General features: G+C 33.7%; 1 protein-coding gene across 1 annotated transcript; it reads right to left on the reverse strand.

The window, feature by feature from the left end:
* Positions 1 to 1,935: 1,935 nt before the first annotated feature.
* Positions 1,936 to 16,367, reverse strand: LOC109060015 (WD repeat-containing protein 48-like). The gene is made up of 19 exons (XM_042751671.1): positions 16,239 to 16,367; positions 14,569 to 14,708; positions 13,188 to 13,264; positions 13,020 to 13,102; positions 12,590 to 12,719; positions 12,263 to 12,351; positions 11,139 to 11,240; positions 9,693 to 9,917; positions 8,427 to 8,501; positions 8,165 to 8,267; positions 6,933 to 7,030; positions 6,757 to 6,864; positions 6,584 to 6,680; positions 6,405 to 6,503; positions 4,832 to 4,937; positions 4,675 to 4,762; positions 4,517 to 4,593; positions 2,945 to 3,134; positions 1,936 to 2,121 (listed from the first exon to the last, which is right to left on the reverse strand). Exons 1-19 carry the CDS (start codon positions 16,284 to 16,286, stop codon positions 2,026 to 2,028), a joined length of 2,031 nt encoding a protein of 676 aa, XP_042607605.1. The 5' UTR covers positions 16,287 to 16,367; the 3' UTR covers positions 1,936 to 2,025.
* Between the last annotated feature and the right edge of the window lie 225 nt (positions 16,368 to 16,592).

Below are 16,592 nucleotides of genomic sequence, written 5' to 3' on the forward strand. Positions count from 1 at the left end.
AAAAAAAGAGTCACTTGTGATCAACTCGGAGAAACGCACCTCATGCTTACCTTCGAAATATTAACATATGCAAATGCAGACACAGTTACTGCTTCTGAAAATGAGACATGCATATAATAATGATAATATATGGAGTGATGACTGAGCCGTGGAGGATGCATGTCATAGTTTGGGTTCATGTTACTGAATATATATCAGAGTATAACTACAAAAGGGTTTATTAAATGAGCTCTTCTTGTATCATGATGAACGATTCCTCTGAAGGCTTTCAAAGGCAGTTTCATAAATGCATTAAAGAATGATATAATGCTTATAACAATCATTTCGGTTTATTGTCGTTTTTCTTTAATAACCAGATGAGCCTGTAAAACTGCTCCAGAGCAGGTAAACATCAGGTTACTAACACGAGCAGGATGTTAAACAGGATCTGACTGTGTCAACATCACCTGCCCGGATCCTGCGGTTCTTCTCAAGAAGAAAAAAAAGTGTGCATTTAAACTCGATCATTCTTGATTAATTTATTAAGCTGTTATTTACCCAAAATATACTGCATATGATTACAATCAACACAGGAGGCATAAATACAAGGGATGTTTTAAAACCTTTCTTGATTTAGTTTCTGATGGTTTTGTATCATCATCATCTTAATTGTCTTTAACCGAAGACCAAATATATACATGAATACATATTGATAGAACACTGTGCAAATCTTTGTATGATTGATAAACGTTTGCTGAACAGTTTTTTGTTTTGCATATATGAACTGAGTTTTGTGTCATCCTTCAGTAGTTCATAGCTTTTATATATATTTATTTATTTATTTATAGTGTTTGTTCCGGTCCACACACACTGGAAAGATGACCCTCAGCAGCAAACATCAGGATGAAGGAATAATTCATCTAAAAATTAAAATCGTCATTTATTCACCCTCATATTGTTCTGAACCAGTCCTCTGTTATTTTTTTAAAAGAATCTTCATGCAGATATTTCCATGACAACCACATACAGTTATTTACATTTTCAGCATATGTAAAGAATTTCCATTTTTGGGTGAATCAGATTTGGAGAAATGTAGCACTGCATCACTCTCTCAGCAATGGATATGAATGGGTGCCGTCAGAATGAGAGTCCAAACAGCTGATTTAAAACATCACAATCATCCACAGCACTCCAGTCTGTGTTTTTATCAGCTGTTTGGACTCTCATTCTGACGGCACCCATTCACATCCATTGCTGAGAGAGCGATGCAATGCTACATTTCTCCAAATCTGATGAAGAAACAAACTCATCTACATCTTCAAATAGCACATTTCAGCAATAAAAACATTCTTCCTTAAAAAAAAAAAAAAAAAAAAAAAAAAAAGTTTCTATGTCTGCTTATAATGTTTCGAGTATTGCTGCTCTCTACTCTTCTATCATCGTATTTTACATGAAAAAGCACCTTTTTGGAGAGAACGTGGATTTTTAAAAAAAAAATAAAAACCTTCTAATCTCCAACTCAAGTTCAAGTGGACTACAAAATAATTACAATATATGTACAAAACAGATGCACTGATGATCGCAGCACGTCAGTGAGAGAGAGATGCATGATGGGAAACGGCGTTCTTGGAGTTTTCTCAGACATTCGGTCCATCTACGCGGCGCTCCTTAAAGATCCTCGATCGTTTGAAACCAGTTCCTCGGATTTCGTGATGTCGTTTGCAACGAACACGTCGCTGGAATGTTAAATGAGGAGAGGAGAAAGTGGCGGTAAAAAACAAAAACAAATAAAACATCGGACACATTCAAAATGGCATTCATCAAAAGAGAATTCATGCCAAGGAAAAAAAACAAGATTAAAAACCATACAGGTGGCAAAAACACTTTCGGGTGTGTTTTCCAGCGCTCCTCCTTCCTGTCTACTCTTTGATAAACATGCGTGAGCCGCGCGGCCCGTAAGAGGAAGATGATGTCAGACAGAACCAGGAAATGCAGGGGAGCGTGTGCTTTGAATGTGAAGTGAGTTTCCTCAAACGGGGCGCGACCTCACGTGGATTTCTGCCGATAATGGAGCGTCAGATCGCCGCCGCTCTTCCAGATGAAGTGCTTCACCGTCCGCAGATCCATGTTGGGATCCAGAACCTTTGGAAAGCAATGCAACATCATGTCACAAAGAGGATATTTCTTTAAATTCGCATTCTGAGTAATTAAGTCTATATACATGAAGAAGACCGATCTGATGGTGCATTCATGGGAAGGTAATATTTTAGATTATATAGTTGGGAAGTCGTAATTATGGCATTAGATGTTTTTATTTATTTGTTTTATTATTATTATTTCCCTCCAGAATTGCTAGTTAATGTTATGGCACTGGACTAACAACTTCCAGATTATTTTTTGATCGTAAGCTGCATTGATCTGAGCTCATGCACATCGGTTTTTGAGCCAAAAACACCCACAAATAATGTTTTTTCACTGAAAAACTCCGGTGCATGAGCTCAAATCAATGAGGCTTATGATCAAACGGTTCCAAAAAGAAATAAATAACCCATGCATATTAAAAGAAAACAACTTTGAATCCAATATTTTAGCATAATAAGAGATTTACAAGCAATTATTAAAAGACAGATCATTTTTGTCAACTTGGGTCGGAGCGATGTACATTTTTTGCATAAAATGCGATAATATTTTAAAATTCTAAATCTACAAAATGATGAATAAGGAATGTGTCATAGCCGATTTAGCTTTTTTTATATTTATGTTTAATTTAAGAAAGCCTCGTCAATTGAATCATTATGCATTCTATTGTATAAGTACAGTACTATGATATTTTGCACATGCAACTCTATTGTAAAGATAATAAATTGGCTATAGTTAGTGCTCTAATGCAGTGCTCTAATGTTAAAAAACAAATGAAATTAGGTACAGTGTGACAAAAGTGTGTTTTAGTCTTCTACAGAAATACCTGGTCTTGACAGAGCAGCTCGATCTTCTCCTCCGCTAGCACTGCCATGTCCTCCTCCTCCTTCTGCTCGCTGGGCTTCTCTGCGGACGCAGCGCCCGTCTGCGACTCGCTGTCCAGGTTTATGATCTTCTCGTACACGTGCTCCATCACCTTCCTCACCTGTAACATGTCACTGGCCGACAGACGATCCCTACAAACACACGACTCTTCACTTCCATGCATGTCGATGTGCAACCACATCCAATAAGTGCATTCTGAGATGAGCTGATATTACCGTCTGTGCAACAGATGCCATGAACGGATGATAAAAAAAATAAACAATCGCCCACTTTTTCAGTCCAGTTTATTTATAAAAACTTCAATAAAGAATTTTAAAGGCACACTTCATCCAAAAAAATTTATTAATTATTCATTCTTAATTTAATCCTTCCAAACCAAAACTATATTATATCCTATCTTCAACATAAAATAAAATATTTTAATATGAAGAATGTTGGAAACCATACAGTTGACGGTACCCATTGACTTCCATAATATTTTTTTCCTTACTATGGAAGTCAATGGCTACTGCCAAGTATTTGGTTCCCAGCATTCTTCAAAATAAGATATTTTGAAGACGTTTTGAAGAACCAAACAGTGGCAGGTAGTTATTAACCTATATACTATTTAATCCATTTGCTACATTAAACTTTTTGACTATCAAAACCACTTCATAAAATAAACTTAAAAATTATCAATATTCTTCATAATATATCTTTAAAAATTATGTTATTTTAAATAATGTTGGAAACCATATAGTTGACGGTACCCATTGACTTCCATAGTAATTTTTTCCCTACTAAGGAAGTCAAAGGCTACAGGCAAGTATTTGGTTCCCAACATTCTTCAAAATAAGATGTTTTGAAGAACCAAACAGTGGCTGGTAGCCATTGACTTCTATAGTATTATTATTTTTTTTTTCTTCTATGGAAGCCATTGGCTACAGTCAACTGTCTGGTTCTCAATATTCTTCAAAATTTATTTTTAAAAATTATCTTATTTTGAATAATGTAGGAAACCGTACAGTTGACGGTACCCATTGACTTCCATAGTAGTAAAAAAAACAAAAAAAAAAAACACTATGGAAGTCAATGGGTACCAGCAACTGTTTATATATAAATATGTATTTCTTTATATACAGTATATGATTTTTTAAATTATTATTATTTTTTTAATTATATATTTTAAATATATATATATATATATATATATATATATATAGTATATATATATATAATTTTTTTTTAACTATTTAAAATATATAATTTAAAAAAAATACAAAATAATAAATTTAATTAAAAATTTTTAAATATTTTTGACAAATATTTTTTCAGAAAAACAACTTGAGGGGGAATAAATTACGACAATTTGGGTGAACTGTGCCTTTAAACCAAGATAAACCTGTAGATCCATCTTTAAAGTATTGTTATAAATCTACCCCTCTAGAGAGAAAATCGAGGGATTTTTACACCAAGATCCAACTGTTGCATCCAACAGTCTCTGTGTAAGAAGCCTCAGACGGATCACACGTACTTCTTTAATGTTTTTGCTCCGGAGGACGAATGGGGCTGGAGGTAGAACGGGATTTTGTTGAATTTGGGCATGTTTTTCTGTAAGAGAAAGAAAGAAATGCACTTATAAGACAGAAATCACGTGTAAATCCCTTTGAAGAGGACTTCACGGACACTTACGTCCACTGTGATGTCGATGACCCACTGCGGGACCGTCTCGTTCAGTAACATGGACTCCGTTTCTCCGCCGGAGTCTCGACACAGCAGCCTGAGCACAGACGACATTTCATCAGCGAACACCGGCGTCTACAGAGAAGATCGAACAGGAGACACACACCTGAATAACGTCCTCCCTCCCGCTTCGCCGAAGATCACCGGAGTGTGCGGCGGCACCTGGAAATATCCGTTTCCTTTCTGTATCCGGCTCTCGTGCTCGCCGTTCACTGATGAAACACACCAGATATCCTCTGAAGAATTCAGCATCGCTTCAGAAAACACTGAGCATGGAATCCAAATAAAGATTTATTTTTAATTTTATAAAGAAAAATAAACACGCAAAATCAAGCCCTGTCCAACATTAATTCCTGCTGAATAGTAATTAATTACTGTACATTATTATTATCTAGCAATAAACAAAAATATGTACAATATAAATATTTTACATATTATTACATATAATATAAAACATTATTTATATAATATATGCATGTATATTTATATAATTTAATGTATTCATTATTATTATCTAGCTTTATAAAAATATGTATAATAAATATAAATTTAAATATATAAAATGTGTGTGTGTTAGTTACATAGGTCCTCTTATTATTATTATTATTATTATTATTATTATTATCATCTAGCAATAAACAAAAATATTTATAATTAATATATGTATTTTACATAATTTACATATTCATTATTACATATAATATATAAAATTACTTACAAATATACACATATATATTTATATAATTTAATATAATCATATATTTTATTATTATTATTATCTAGCTTTATAAAAATATGTATAATGAATATAAATTTGTTAGTTACATAGGTTCTCTTATTATTATTATTATTATCTAGCAATAAACAAAAATATTTATAATACAAGTATTTTACATAATTTACATATTCATTATAAAATATAAAATTACTTAATATACACATATATATTTATATAATTTAATGTAATCAAATATTTTTATTATTATCTAGCTTTATAAAAATATGTATAATGAACATAAATTTGTTAGTTACATAGGTTCTCTTATTATTATTATTATCATCATATAACACAGTAATTACAAACTTGGATATTATTCTGTCAAATTAATTATAACTTTTATATTACAAAAATACAATATGCAAGTTTATAATTATTGCTATTTATTATTACTACTTTTAAAATGTGCCATTTTACATGCATATGTGTAATATGTTAATTATTGAAAAAATACTATATCTAGATTTAGTAATATTATTACATATTGCATTATATAATAATAATAATAATAAAACAATGAATTATGTGATTTGACAATGATAAAAAATAAAAATAATAATAATAATAAAACTAAAAAATTTATATATAATTTAATACAAACAAAACTAAACATTATATATATTTATTATGATTTATTTATGATATTTAATTTCATTTAATATATATATATACATATATATATATATATATATATATATATTTTTTTTTTTTTAATTAAATTTTTTTTTTAATATGATTTATTTTACCGTATATTAAATTTTCCAATCAGCATTTAATAAATTTATTTTTTTATTATTTTTTTTTAATTGTCATACCATCATCTATGGCTATTTTCATGGCAAGCTCAGTGTATTTAACAGAGAGGAAGAGTTAGTGTTTTAGTTAAGGGGTGAGTCTTCACCGCTCCCGTGATTGAGTTCGGTCTCGTCGTCCGAGGGGTTGATGTGAGTGCGAGGCCAGTACTCCAGCAGAGCCTGCAGCAGCAGTCCGCCCAGATTCACTGCAGCACAACACACACACTCAGAACTCATTTATCATCATCTGTCACCGTAAGCAGACGGCGCCGGAGGCTCGGCTCACGTTTCGGGTCGGATCCGTCAGGGCTGGTGAAGCCAGCGTCTTTAGCAGAAACCCAGGCTGCAAAGCAGTCGCTCTCGTCCAGCGTTATCGTCAGCATCTGTCAAACACAAGCTACCGATTAATAAAACCTTCACTGAAGATGTGCCCTCAACACATGTCTTGCTGTTACGCACCCCTGTCTTCAGATCCACCGAAAACCAGTTCGGCACATAAACCGTCTTGAACCTTTTCTTGATCTCTTCGTCAAACTCCATCTTGCCCAAGTCTTCAACTTTACAGGCCTGCAACACAGAGGAGCGGTCACATGACGGACGGATCACGTTTAGAGGGACACGCGTGTAAACGTTACCTTCAGCACATCCCAGTACGCCACGTTATTGTTGGTGTCTTTGGTCAGAATGTGTCGCTTGTCGTTCAGAATGTGGCACTGAATTATACTGGCGCCACCTACAGGACAAAACAAGACATGCACTGGAGGAACTATAATAATTCACACTAAAACATTAAAAACTCATAAGTTTGGGATCAGTAAGACTTGTAATGTTTTTAAAGAAGTCTCTTCTGCTCATCAAGGCTGCTTTTATTTGATCAAAAAATACAGAAAAATACAGTAATCTTGCAAAATGTTATTAGAATATAAAATAATAGTTTCTGTTTTAATATCCTTTAAGATATAATTTATTTCTGTGATGCAAAGCTGAATTTCCATCAGCTATTACTCTGTGATAAGTGATAGCAAAGATTTATATTTTGAATAAATGCTGTTCTTTTGAACTTTTTATTCATCAAAGAATCCTGAAAAAAGTATCACAGTTTCCCAAAAAATATTTGGCAGCACAACTGTTTCCAACATTAATAATTCTAATAATAAATCTGCATATTATTATGATTTCTGAAGATCATGTCACACTTTATACTGGAGTAATGATGATGATAATTCAGCTTTGCATCACGGAAATAAATTTTATTTTAAAGGATATTAAAATAGAAATCATTATTTGATATTCTAATAACATTTTGCAAGATTACTGTTTTTTTTTCTGTATTTTTGTTCAAATAAATCCAGCCTTGATGAGCAGAAGAGACTTTTTAAAAAACATTACAAGTCTTACTGATGCCAAAGTTTTGACCGGTTGAGTGTGTGTGAAATTATTATTATTATTATTATTATTATTAATAATAATAATAATAATAATCATAATATATACACAGTAATTATAATAATTTATAAAAAAAATACAATTAAAATTTAAAAAATATTAATATTAATTAAAATAAAAAATTATATATAGTAAATGTGTGTGTAATTATCCTAATTATATATATATATATATATATATATATATATCTTATATAGTATATATATATATTATATATAGTATATATACTAATATACAGTAAATTATACCTTTATATATAAAAATAAAAAATATATGAATATTAAAAACACTAATTATGACAAAAAATAAACGAAATTAATTATAACTTAAATACAAGACCTTTTATATTATCATGCTAAAGAGACTGTAATGATTGAGTATATCTGAAGATCCTGTGGAGCCCATGTAAACGCAGGCGTACCTTTGATCACTTGCTCTGTCTGCGTGCACAGCGGCGTCAGCGGAGCGCTGCAGTCATTGTCATAATCACCAGACGCTCGGAAATTATGGATACCCTTCAGAGACTGGATAAAAACACAGACTATTCAAAACAATGCCCAGTATCAGAGAAACTCAATAATGCACCAGTGTTATGTTAGTATCACTGATACAGCTTTACAGTTTTAGTTATTTGACTCTTTCACGTGTGTGTACCGTCACGGCGGCTCACCAGCTGCACTTACCCACTTATTAACCGTGGACTTCGTGGTGGAAACCCAGATGGCCGAATGCGGATCAGCTGACCGGTCCAGCTCCATCTGAGAGACAGGAGAGCACACATTCACACCTCAGTGACTCTCACTTCCTTCCTATTAGCTGCTCACGCTCCACAGCTGCTGCGGTAGTTTATAGCCCTGTTTGACGCATAAACTTGCACTCTTGATTTAAAGTCTATGGGAATGCTTATGGGAGTGTGTGTGTGTGTGTGTGTATATATATATATATATATATATATATATATATATATATACGCACTACTGGTCAAAAGCTTTGTGATCAGAACGATTTTTAATGTTTTTTACAGGAGATTCTTCTGCTCATCAAGACTGCATTTATTTGATCAAAAATACAGAAAAAAACTGCAATATTTTGAAATATTTTTACAGTTTAAAAGAACTGTTTTCTGTGTGAATCTCTGTTGAACTATAATTTATTTCTGTGATGCACAGCTGTATTTTCAGCATCATTACTCCGGTCTTCAGTGTCACATGATCTTCAGAAATCATTCTAATATGATGATTTATTATCAGTGCTGGAAACTGTTTTTGGAAGCTGTGATACTTTTTTCAGGATTCTTTGATGAATAAAAAGTTTAAAAGAACGGCATTTATTTAAAATATAAATCTTTTGTAACAGTACTGTTCAAAAGTTTGGGGTCAGCACATTTCTTTCTTTCTTTTTAAATGTTTTTTTATACTTTTATTCAGCAAGGATGTGCTAAATTGATACAAAGTGATCGTAAAGACTTCTATTTTAACTTTTTATTCATCAAAAAATCCTGATAAAAGTATCACAGCTTCCAAAAAAAATATTAAGCAGCACAACTGTTTCAATCACTGATTACAAATCATCATATCAGAATGATTTCTGAAGATCATGTGACACTGAAGACTGGAGTAATGATGCTGAAAATTACAGAAATAAATTACATTTTAAAATATATTCAAAAAGAAAACAGTTCTTTTAAACTGTAAAAATATTTCACAATATTACAGTTATTTTTGATCAAATAAATGCAGCCTTGATGAGCAGAAGACACTTCCTTAAAAACATTCAAAATCTAACTGATCTCAAACTTTATATTCCATCTTAGATACTTTTTAAATATTTCATTCAAATGTATTTATTCTACACCCCACATTTCACCTCATTTCAATAGAAGTGCACTAAAAAATAAGTGTAACCCCAACAGAAATGAACTTCAGAAGTTAAGAAAGTGTTGTGTGCACCTTCAGCACGGGAGCGTTCTCCTCACAGATCAGCACACGGATGTCAGGACTGCGCAGGTCTGTACAGTAGATCTTCCGGTCGCGGCCTCCGGAGTACACGTGTGTGAAGGCCTCGTTGACCTGCAGCGCCCAGACGCCCTCGTCGTGAACGCGGTACGTGGCGATACAGCGCTGCTGACCCAGAGACCAGAGCCGGATCGTCCCGTCTGAGCTCCCCGAGAGACACTGACCACACAAACAATAAAGGTGAAAACTGACATGAAAATGTTCTGAAGAGCATGCATATTAACTTATACACCCCTAATTAAAAATAAATTAATTACAAAAAGTAAATAAAAAACTTGTAATTAATTAAAACATGCATTATATTTTTTAATTCTAATTCTCATTCCTATATTTGTGAAAAATGCTTGCCCCTTTATAGACATAATGCACTCTATTTATTATTACTAACTGTACTTGTTTTATATTATATAAACAGTATAAGAAAAGTTTGGAAAACATTGCTATTTTAATGTTTTTGAAAGAAGTTCTGCTCATATTTATTATGATCAAAAATACAAAAAAAAATGTAATATTGTGGAAATCTGATTACAATTTAAAATAAAAGGCCTCGAACACTTTATTATACTCTAAATTATCTTTTTCTGTGATCTAGTGGTTTTATTATCACATGATTTTATTTATATGATGATTCATTTCAAAATCAGTTCTTGCTCTTGACTATTTTTTCTGCATTAAGCTACTGAGACTTGTTATAAAAAGCACTTAATCTAAAAATTGCTATGTTGTTGATTGTGAGAGTCTTTTGCTAACAATCTACTACATCCTCTTTCTAAGTCGCTTTCAGATAAAATCATCTTTTGATCCAGCAAGGATGACTAAATGTAAAAATGATAGTGTGAATGCATTGTGGGCATATGAAAATTAATTAATTTTGAAAAATGCAGTTCTTTTTAAAACCTTTGTATTCATCAAATTATTAACAGCAGAACTGTTTTCCAACACTCATAATAAATCGAATATTTTTTTAATGATCATGTGCTATAAGATACATGCCCCTGGTGCTGGAGTAATGAATGCTGAAATTCAGCTTTGCATCACAGGAATAAATTACTTGTATATTAATTAAAACATAATTTTAGAGTCCAATTAAAAATGTATATGTTTTTAAATAAAAATAAATTGTAAAATAAATTATATTGATGATTTAAAAGAAACTTCTTTCAATTTCATAAAAAATAGTATATTTCCATATATTTGATATATATTAAAATCTCAGAATATATATATATATATATAAAACAGCCACTAAAAATATGAACATGTAAATGTGTCGTTTTTGAAAATGATTGAAACGTTAACTTAAAATCTCAGAGGGCTCGAAGGGGTTCGACTGACAAAAAGTGTGTTTCTGGTTTGTAGACAGTTTGTGAGTTGTCTCACCTGAGTCCCGTCTCTGTTGAGCAGCAGTGATTTAACGTTGTCCGTGTGTCCTTTCAGCTTCATCAGTTTGGCACAGGTTCGCGGGTCCCACACTCTCAGAACCTGACCAACAAATCAACAAAACAAAGACAATGTGAAACTAGCAGCATCAGAAAGAGAGTCGGAGCATCAGGCATCTGTATAAATAACAGATTTCAATTTTAAGACATGCAGGTAAAACTGTGAGAAAAAGAGAACGCAGTATATACTCCATACAATATCATCTTCAAAAATTACTGTAAGAGACAACGTTCATTAAAAGAAAACTATGAAAATGTAATAAAAATGCCATGCATTTTCCACACAATAAAAATACACAGTATTAACCCTTTAACTGTCACCCCCCATTTTTTAAAATAGGCATCAAAGTGCACTATCCAAACTTAAATTTTTGTAATCTATGAACACTTTGGAATATAGACCTAAGGTTGGTCTCTTTTTAAAGAAGACAATTAACAGATTTTGGCAAAAGTGGAAATTAAAGTATCAAAAAGTTATAAAAGTTTAAATGTGCTTTAAATACAATGCACTATATTAATTTTATTTTATTTATCAGAAATATTTTACATTACAGGTTTTACTATAAAACTAAAGCCTTGTGTCTAAATAAGTTATGTTCCGAATTTGAAGTTGATATGAAAAAAATCGTCATACCACAAACAGCCACCGGGTGCCATCCAAACACCACAGAATTTTTTTAATGCATTTTCTGTCACAAATGTCATCTCAAAATACCACCAAATATGGAATCCTGAGACTCAGACCTTTCCAATGATATGTTTGTTGCCAAGATTATAAAAAGTTTTGATTCTAAAAGATTTTGTAATATGACACTTGACACTGCCCACTAAGGGGGAGGAGACCGGCATAAGATTTTAAAGTACCATTTCCATGGTAACAGTTCCGTGGTTTTCACAGGATGAATCTCGGGCTTCTACGCTTTCAAATAATATATAATTTATGATGATTACTAAAAGATTTGATAGAGAAAAAGGACAACAACAAAAAAGAGTGCCAAGCGTCCCACAGGTGGGACGGGGACAGTTCAGTTAAATGTATTTTGATGAAAGATAATGGATTCAAACCTTTTCAGTGGATCCTGACACTATAACCGTCCCCATCTGATTCATGGCCAGACTGTAGATGGAGTCCTTGTTTCCGCTGAGAGAAGATGCTGTACAACAAAGAATATGATTTTCACACTCTATTGATACTTTACATAAACTAAAGTCCAGGATTTGTTGACTCTTTAACGCCGAATTTGGGTTTGGATTGCTCACGTCAAAATGTAAAATAAAGTTCAATAAATAAATAACAATTGATGTGTTCTTCATATCAGATATTTAAATATAATAATCCGGGGGGAAAATATTCTAAAAAATATATAAAATTAAATGAACATCAGAACTCACTAGTGACGGTGTTATTGGACGCGGTCAGCGCGGTCAGTGTGTTCACATCCCAGAGAAAGATCTGTCTGTCCAGTCCTGCAGAAGCCACCAGCTCTTTGTCTTTAGCGTATGCCAATGCTTTAACATAGTCCTACAATAAATAAGAATACAAAAGAAACTATAAAAATAGAAACACACATGATGCACACTTTAATATAGAAAAGCATGAAAAACATGTATTCAACTGGTAGATACTAGACACTCTTTGCATTTAATTAAAAACACAAATGGGCTGCAAACCCATGCAGAACAGTGAAATAAAGGGGCAACATATTGCTTGTGTCTATTATGTTTTTTGAAGGCTTTCTTGGATGTGTTTGGCCATGCACCTGGTTTGTTTGGATGTGCATGTGACATTGTGTCATCAGGCTGATTGAAACCTTGACCGTACCTTATGTGTTCGCAGTGTTGACATGCAGAAGCCCTTGTGTGCGTTCCAGACCTTCACCGTAGTGTCTGACGACGCTGATATCACTGCAGACACAACACACAAACATACCTATCTGTACTGCATTCATAAAACAACATTAGAACTGCACTGCACACGTCAAGCACTCACGTGTTTTGCCGTTGCAGCAGAGGACGATGTCATTGACCCAGTCTGTGTGATGCTCCATCGATGCAATGTACGGATCCGGCTGCAAAACACACACACACACACACACACACACACACACACACACACACACACACACACACACACACACACACACAAGAGCAGGAACGTCGTTTCAAAGGCCAGGGAAGTGTTTTGACATCACATTCACATTTAGTGACTGACGGGTTAGTTTAGACATCACATGCACAGGTTTAGTGACTGAGAGGTTAGTTTTGGTTTAGTTTAGACATCACATGCACAGGATTAAAGACTGACGGGTTAGTTTTGATATCACATGCACATGTTTAGTGACTGACGGGTTAGTTTAGACATCACATGCACAGGTTTAGTGACTGAAGGGTTAGTTTTGGTTTAGTTTTGACATCACATGCACGGGTTTAGTGGCTGACGGGTTAGTTTAGACATAACATGCACGGGTTTAGTGACTGAAGGGTTAGTTTAGACATCACATGCACAGGTTTAGTGACAGACGGGTTAGTTTAGACATCACATGCACAGGTTTAGTGACAGACGGGTTAGTTTAGACATCACATGCACAGGTTTAGTGACTGACGGGTTAGTTTAGACATCACATGCACAGGTTTAGTGACTGACGGGTTAGTTTAGACATCACATGCACAGGTTTAGTGACTGACGGGTTAGTTTAGACATCACATGCACAGGTTTAGTGACTGACGGGTTAGTTTTGACATCACATGCACAGGTTTAGTGACTGACGGGTTAGTTTAGACATCACATGCACAGGTTTAGTGACAGACGGGTTAGTTTAGACATCACATGCACAGGTTTAGTGACAGACGGGTTAGTTTAGACATCACATGCACAGGTTTAGTGACAGACGGGTTAGTATTGACATCTCATGCACATGTTTAGTGACAGACGGGTTAGTTTAGACATCACATGCACAGGTTTAGTGACAGACGGGTTAGTTTTGACATCACATGCACAGGTTTAGTGACAGACGGGTTAGTTTAGACATCACATGCACAGGTTTAGTGACAGACGGGTTAGTTTTGACATCACATGCACAGGTTTAGTGACTGACGGGTTAGTTTAGACATCACATGCACAGGTTTAGTGACTGACGGGTTAGTTTAGACATCACATGCACAGGTTTAAAGACTGACGGGTTAGTTTAGACATCACATGCACAGGTTTAGTGACAGACGGGTTAGTTTTGGTTTAGTTTTGACATCACATGCACAGGTTTAAAGACTGACGGGTTAGTTTAGACATCACATGCACAGGTTTAGTGACAGACAGGTTAGTTTTGGTTTAGTTTTGACATCACATGCACAGGATTAAAGACTGACGGGTTACCTTGTGCTGGTTAATGCTCCATATCCTGATGATGGAGTCTCGTCCGGCGGTGAAGAGCCGGTTAAGTGCTGGATCCAGCTGTAGTGCATTGACTCCATTACGATTATATTTCTCCACCTCGTCTCTGATCACGTATGACACCTGCAACACACACATGCTCAACATTAGAGGTCTACTGATTAATCGGCACAGAACCAGACACTGAAAAATGGAGATTTTACCATTTTAGATGTGAATTATGATTTGTTACATTTAAAATGCTTGCGTTGATACTTGATTTTATTTACTTTTCATCCTTTTTTATTCACTCTCTTTTCATAAGAAACATAGGAATAAAAATAAAATGGAAAACTGTGAATGTCATGAAGCACAGCTATTTTTTTCTTTGATTAAAATATTTAAAAAACACAAAACATTCTGACTGTTAAGCCATTATTAATTGCAAGAAAATTTAATTTAATTGAAATAAAATTTTTGTTCACAATACTGTTCAGTTTATTTTAATTTCCAAATAGCCTAATTTGCATTAAAATGTACTTTTATATCTTTAACATAAAACTTAATATATAAACTTTTATAATTAAAATCTACAACAAAAAACACACAAAAAAAAAAAAAACATAAATAAAAATATTTATTTATTTATCTCCCTCCTAAAAATACAACACGGTAAAAGTCATGTAAAGACTTTGAAACTTTTATTTTCGATAAATATAAATATATTAAATATAAATAAAATACAGACTATCAGTTTCTGAATAGCACAAAAAAAAAAAATTAAGTTTTTTTTTAAGTTTTATTTTTAGCAACTTTTTGTGTCAGAAAGAAATATAGGCTAAATTTTGCATTCAATTTCATTTTAAAAAATTTATTTTTTGGAACAACTACAATCAATACAAGTATAAATGTCATCACAACAATTAATTAAAAAAAACAATAGAATATATTTATAATATAAGCTACTTAAAAAACAAATCATTCTCAAGTTTCTTATTTAAGAAAAAAATTATAGATGTCTTCGGTTTTCACAACAACAATATTCAATACACATTTTGTTTGCAAAGCATAAATACATGCATAATGTGTACAGTATGCGGGCATCTACAGTAAAGTTAGGGTTTATTCCAATATAAATGTGTTTAGTTTGTATTGTGCTCATATTTATAAGTTAAAAATCTATCCGCTCATGTTTTAGATATTTATATGTTCATTATGCATGTGCTTATAGAGATATGCATGCTGACCACATGACACACATGATCTGTTCAGCATGCTATGTGCATATATGTTGTCATGGCAACGACCAAAGATACGAGATGACCTTTAAAACCCCAAATCTGTGACTAAAACCAGTTCCTCTTTCACTCTGCAGCCCTTAATGATCATCTAAACCTCAACACAGCCTGTTTATATTATAATGAGCTGCAGTTAGCAGTCTATACAGACTCAGTATACTGCATTCTCGGACACTTGACTCAAAACTGCAGTCTAGAAGGCAGCACACTAGATTTTGAGACACAGCCCGGCCTCCACCTTCCTGTGCGGCACACAAACGCTCACATCCGGGACCGAAACAGCCCTCACACATCGATCCGCGAGTCTGAAGACCGCCATCGACACACAGACTACACACGCACATCACAAGCGCACTCGCAAGTGTCAAACATTCACCTGCACTTTCCTGCGCCCCGCTGCATTCTGCCTGTGATGCGTCGCCATCTTGCATGTTGACGTCGTGATGTCACTTCCGTTACGCCAAGAAGTGCCGGCGCGCGCTCGAGGCGTGAGCCGAACGAGCGAATAAATAACTATAAATACATAAATACACGCACATATAATCATAGCATTAGAGTCATAATATAGCATTTGCTTATAGTTTTATTAAATTATTTAAAAAAAATAAAAACGGCTATAAACTTGGTGGAACGCAAAGAAAATAAACATGGTTTAAAACGCTTATGAACTTTAGGATTAACACAGCTTTGGATCGTTTGCATATCAACTCTGAATAAAGAAAAGAGAGGC

The sequence above is a fragment of the Cyprinus carpio genome, chromosome B24 (assembly GCF_018340385.1).
Source record: "Cyprinus carpio isolate SPL01 chromosome B24, ASM1834038v1, whole genome shotgun sequence".
NCBI classification, from domain to species: Eukaryota; Metazoa; Chordata; class Actinopteri; order Cypriniformes; family Cyprinidae; genus Cyprinus; species Cyprinus carpio.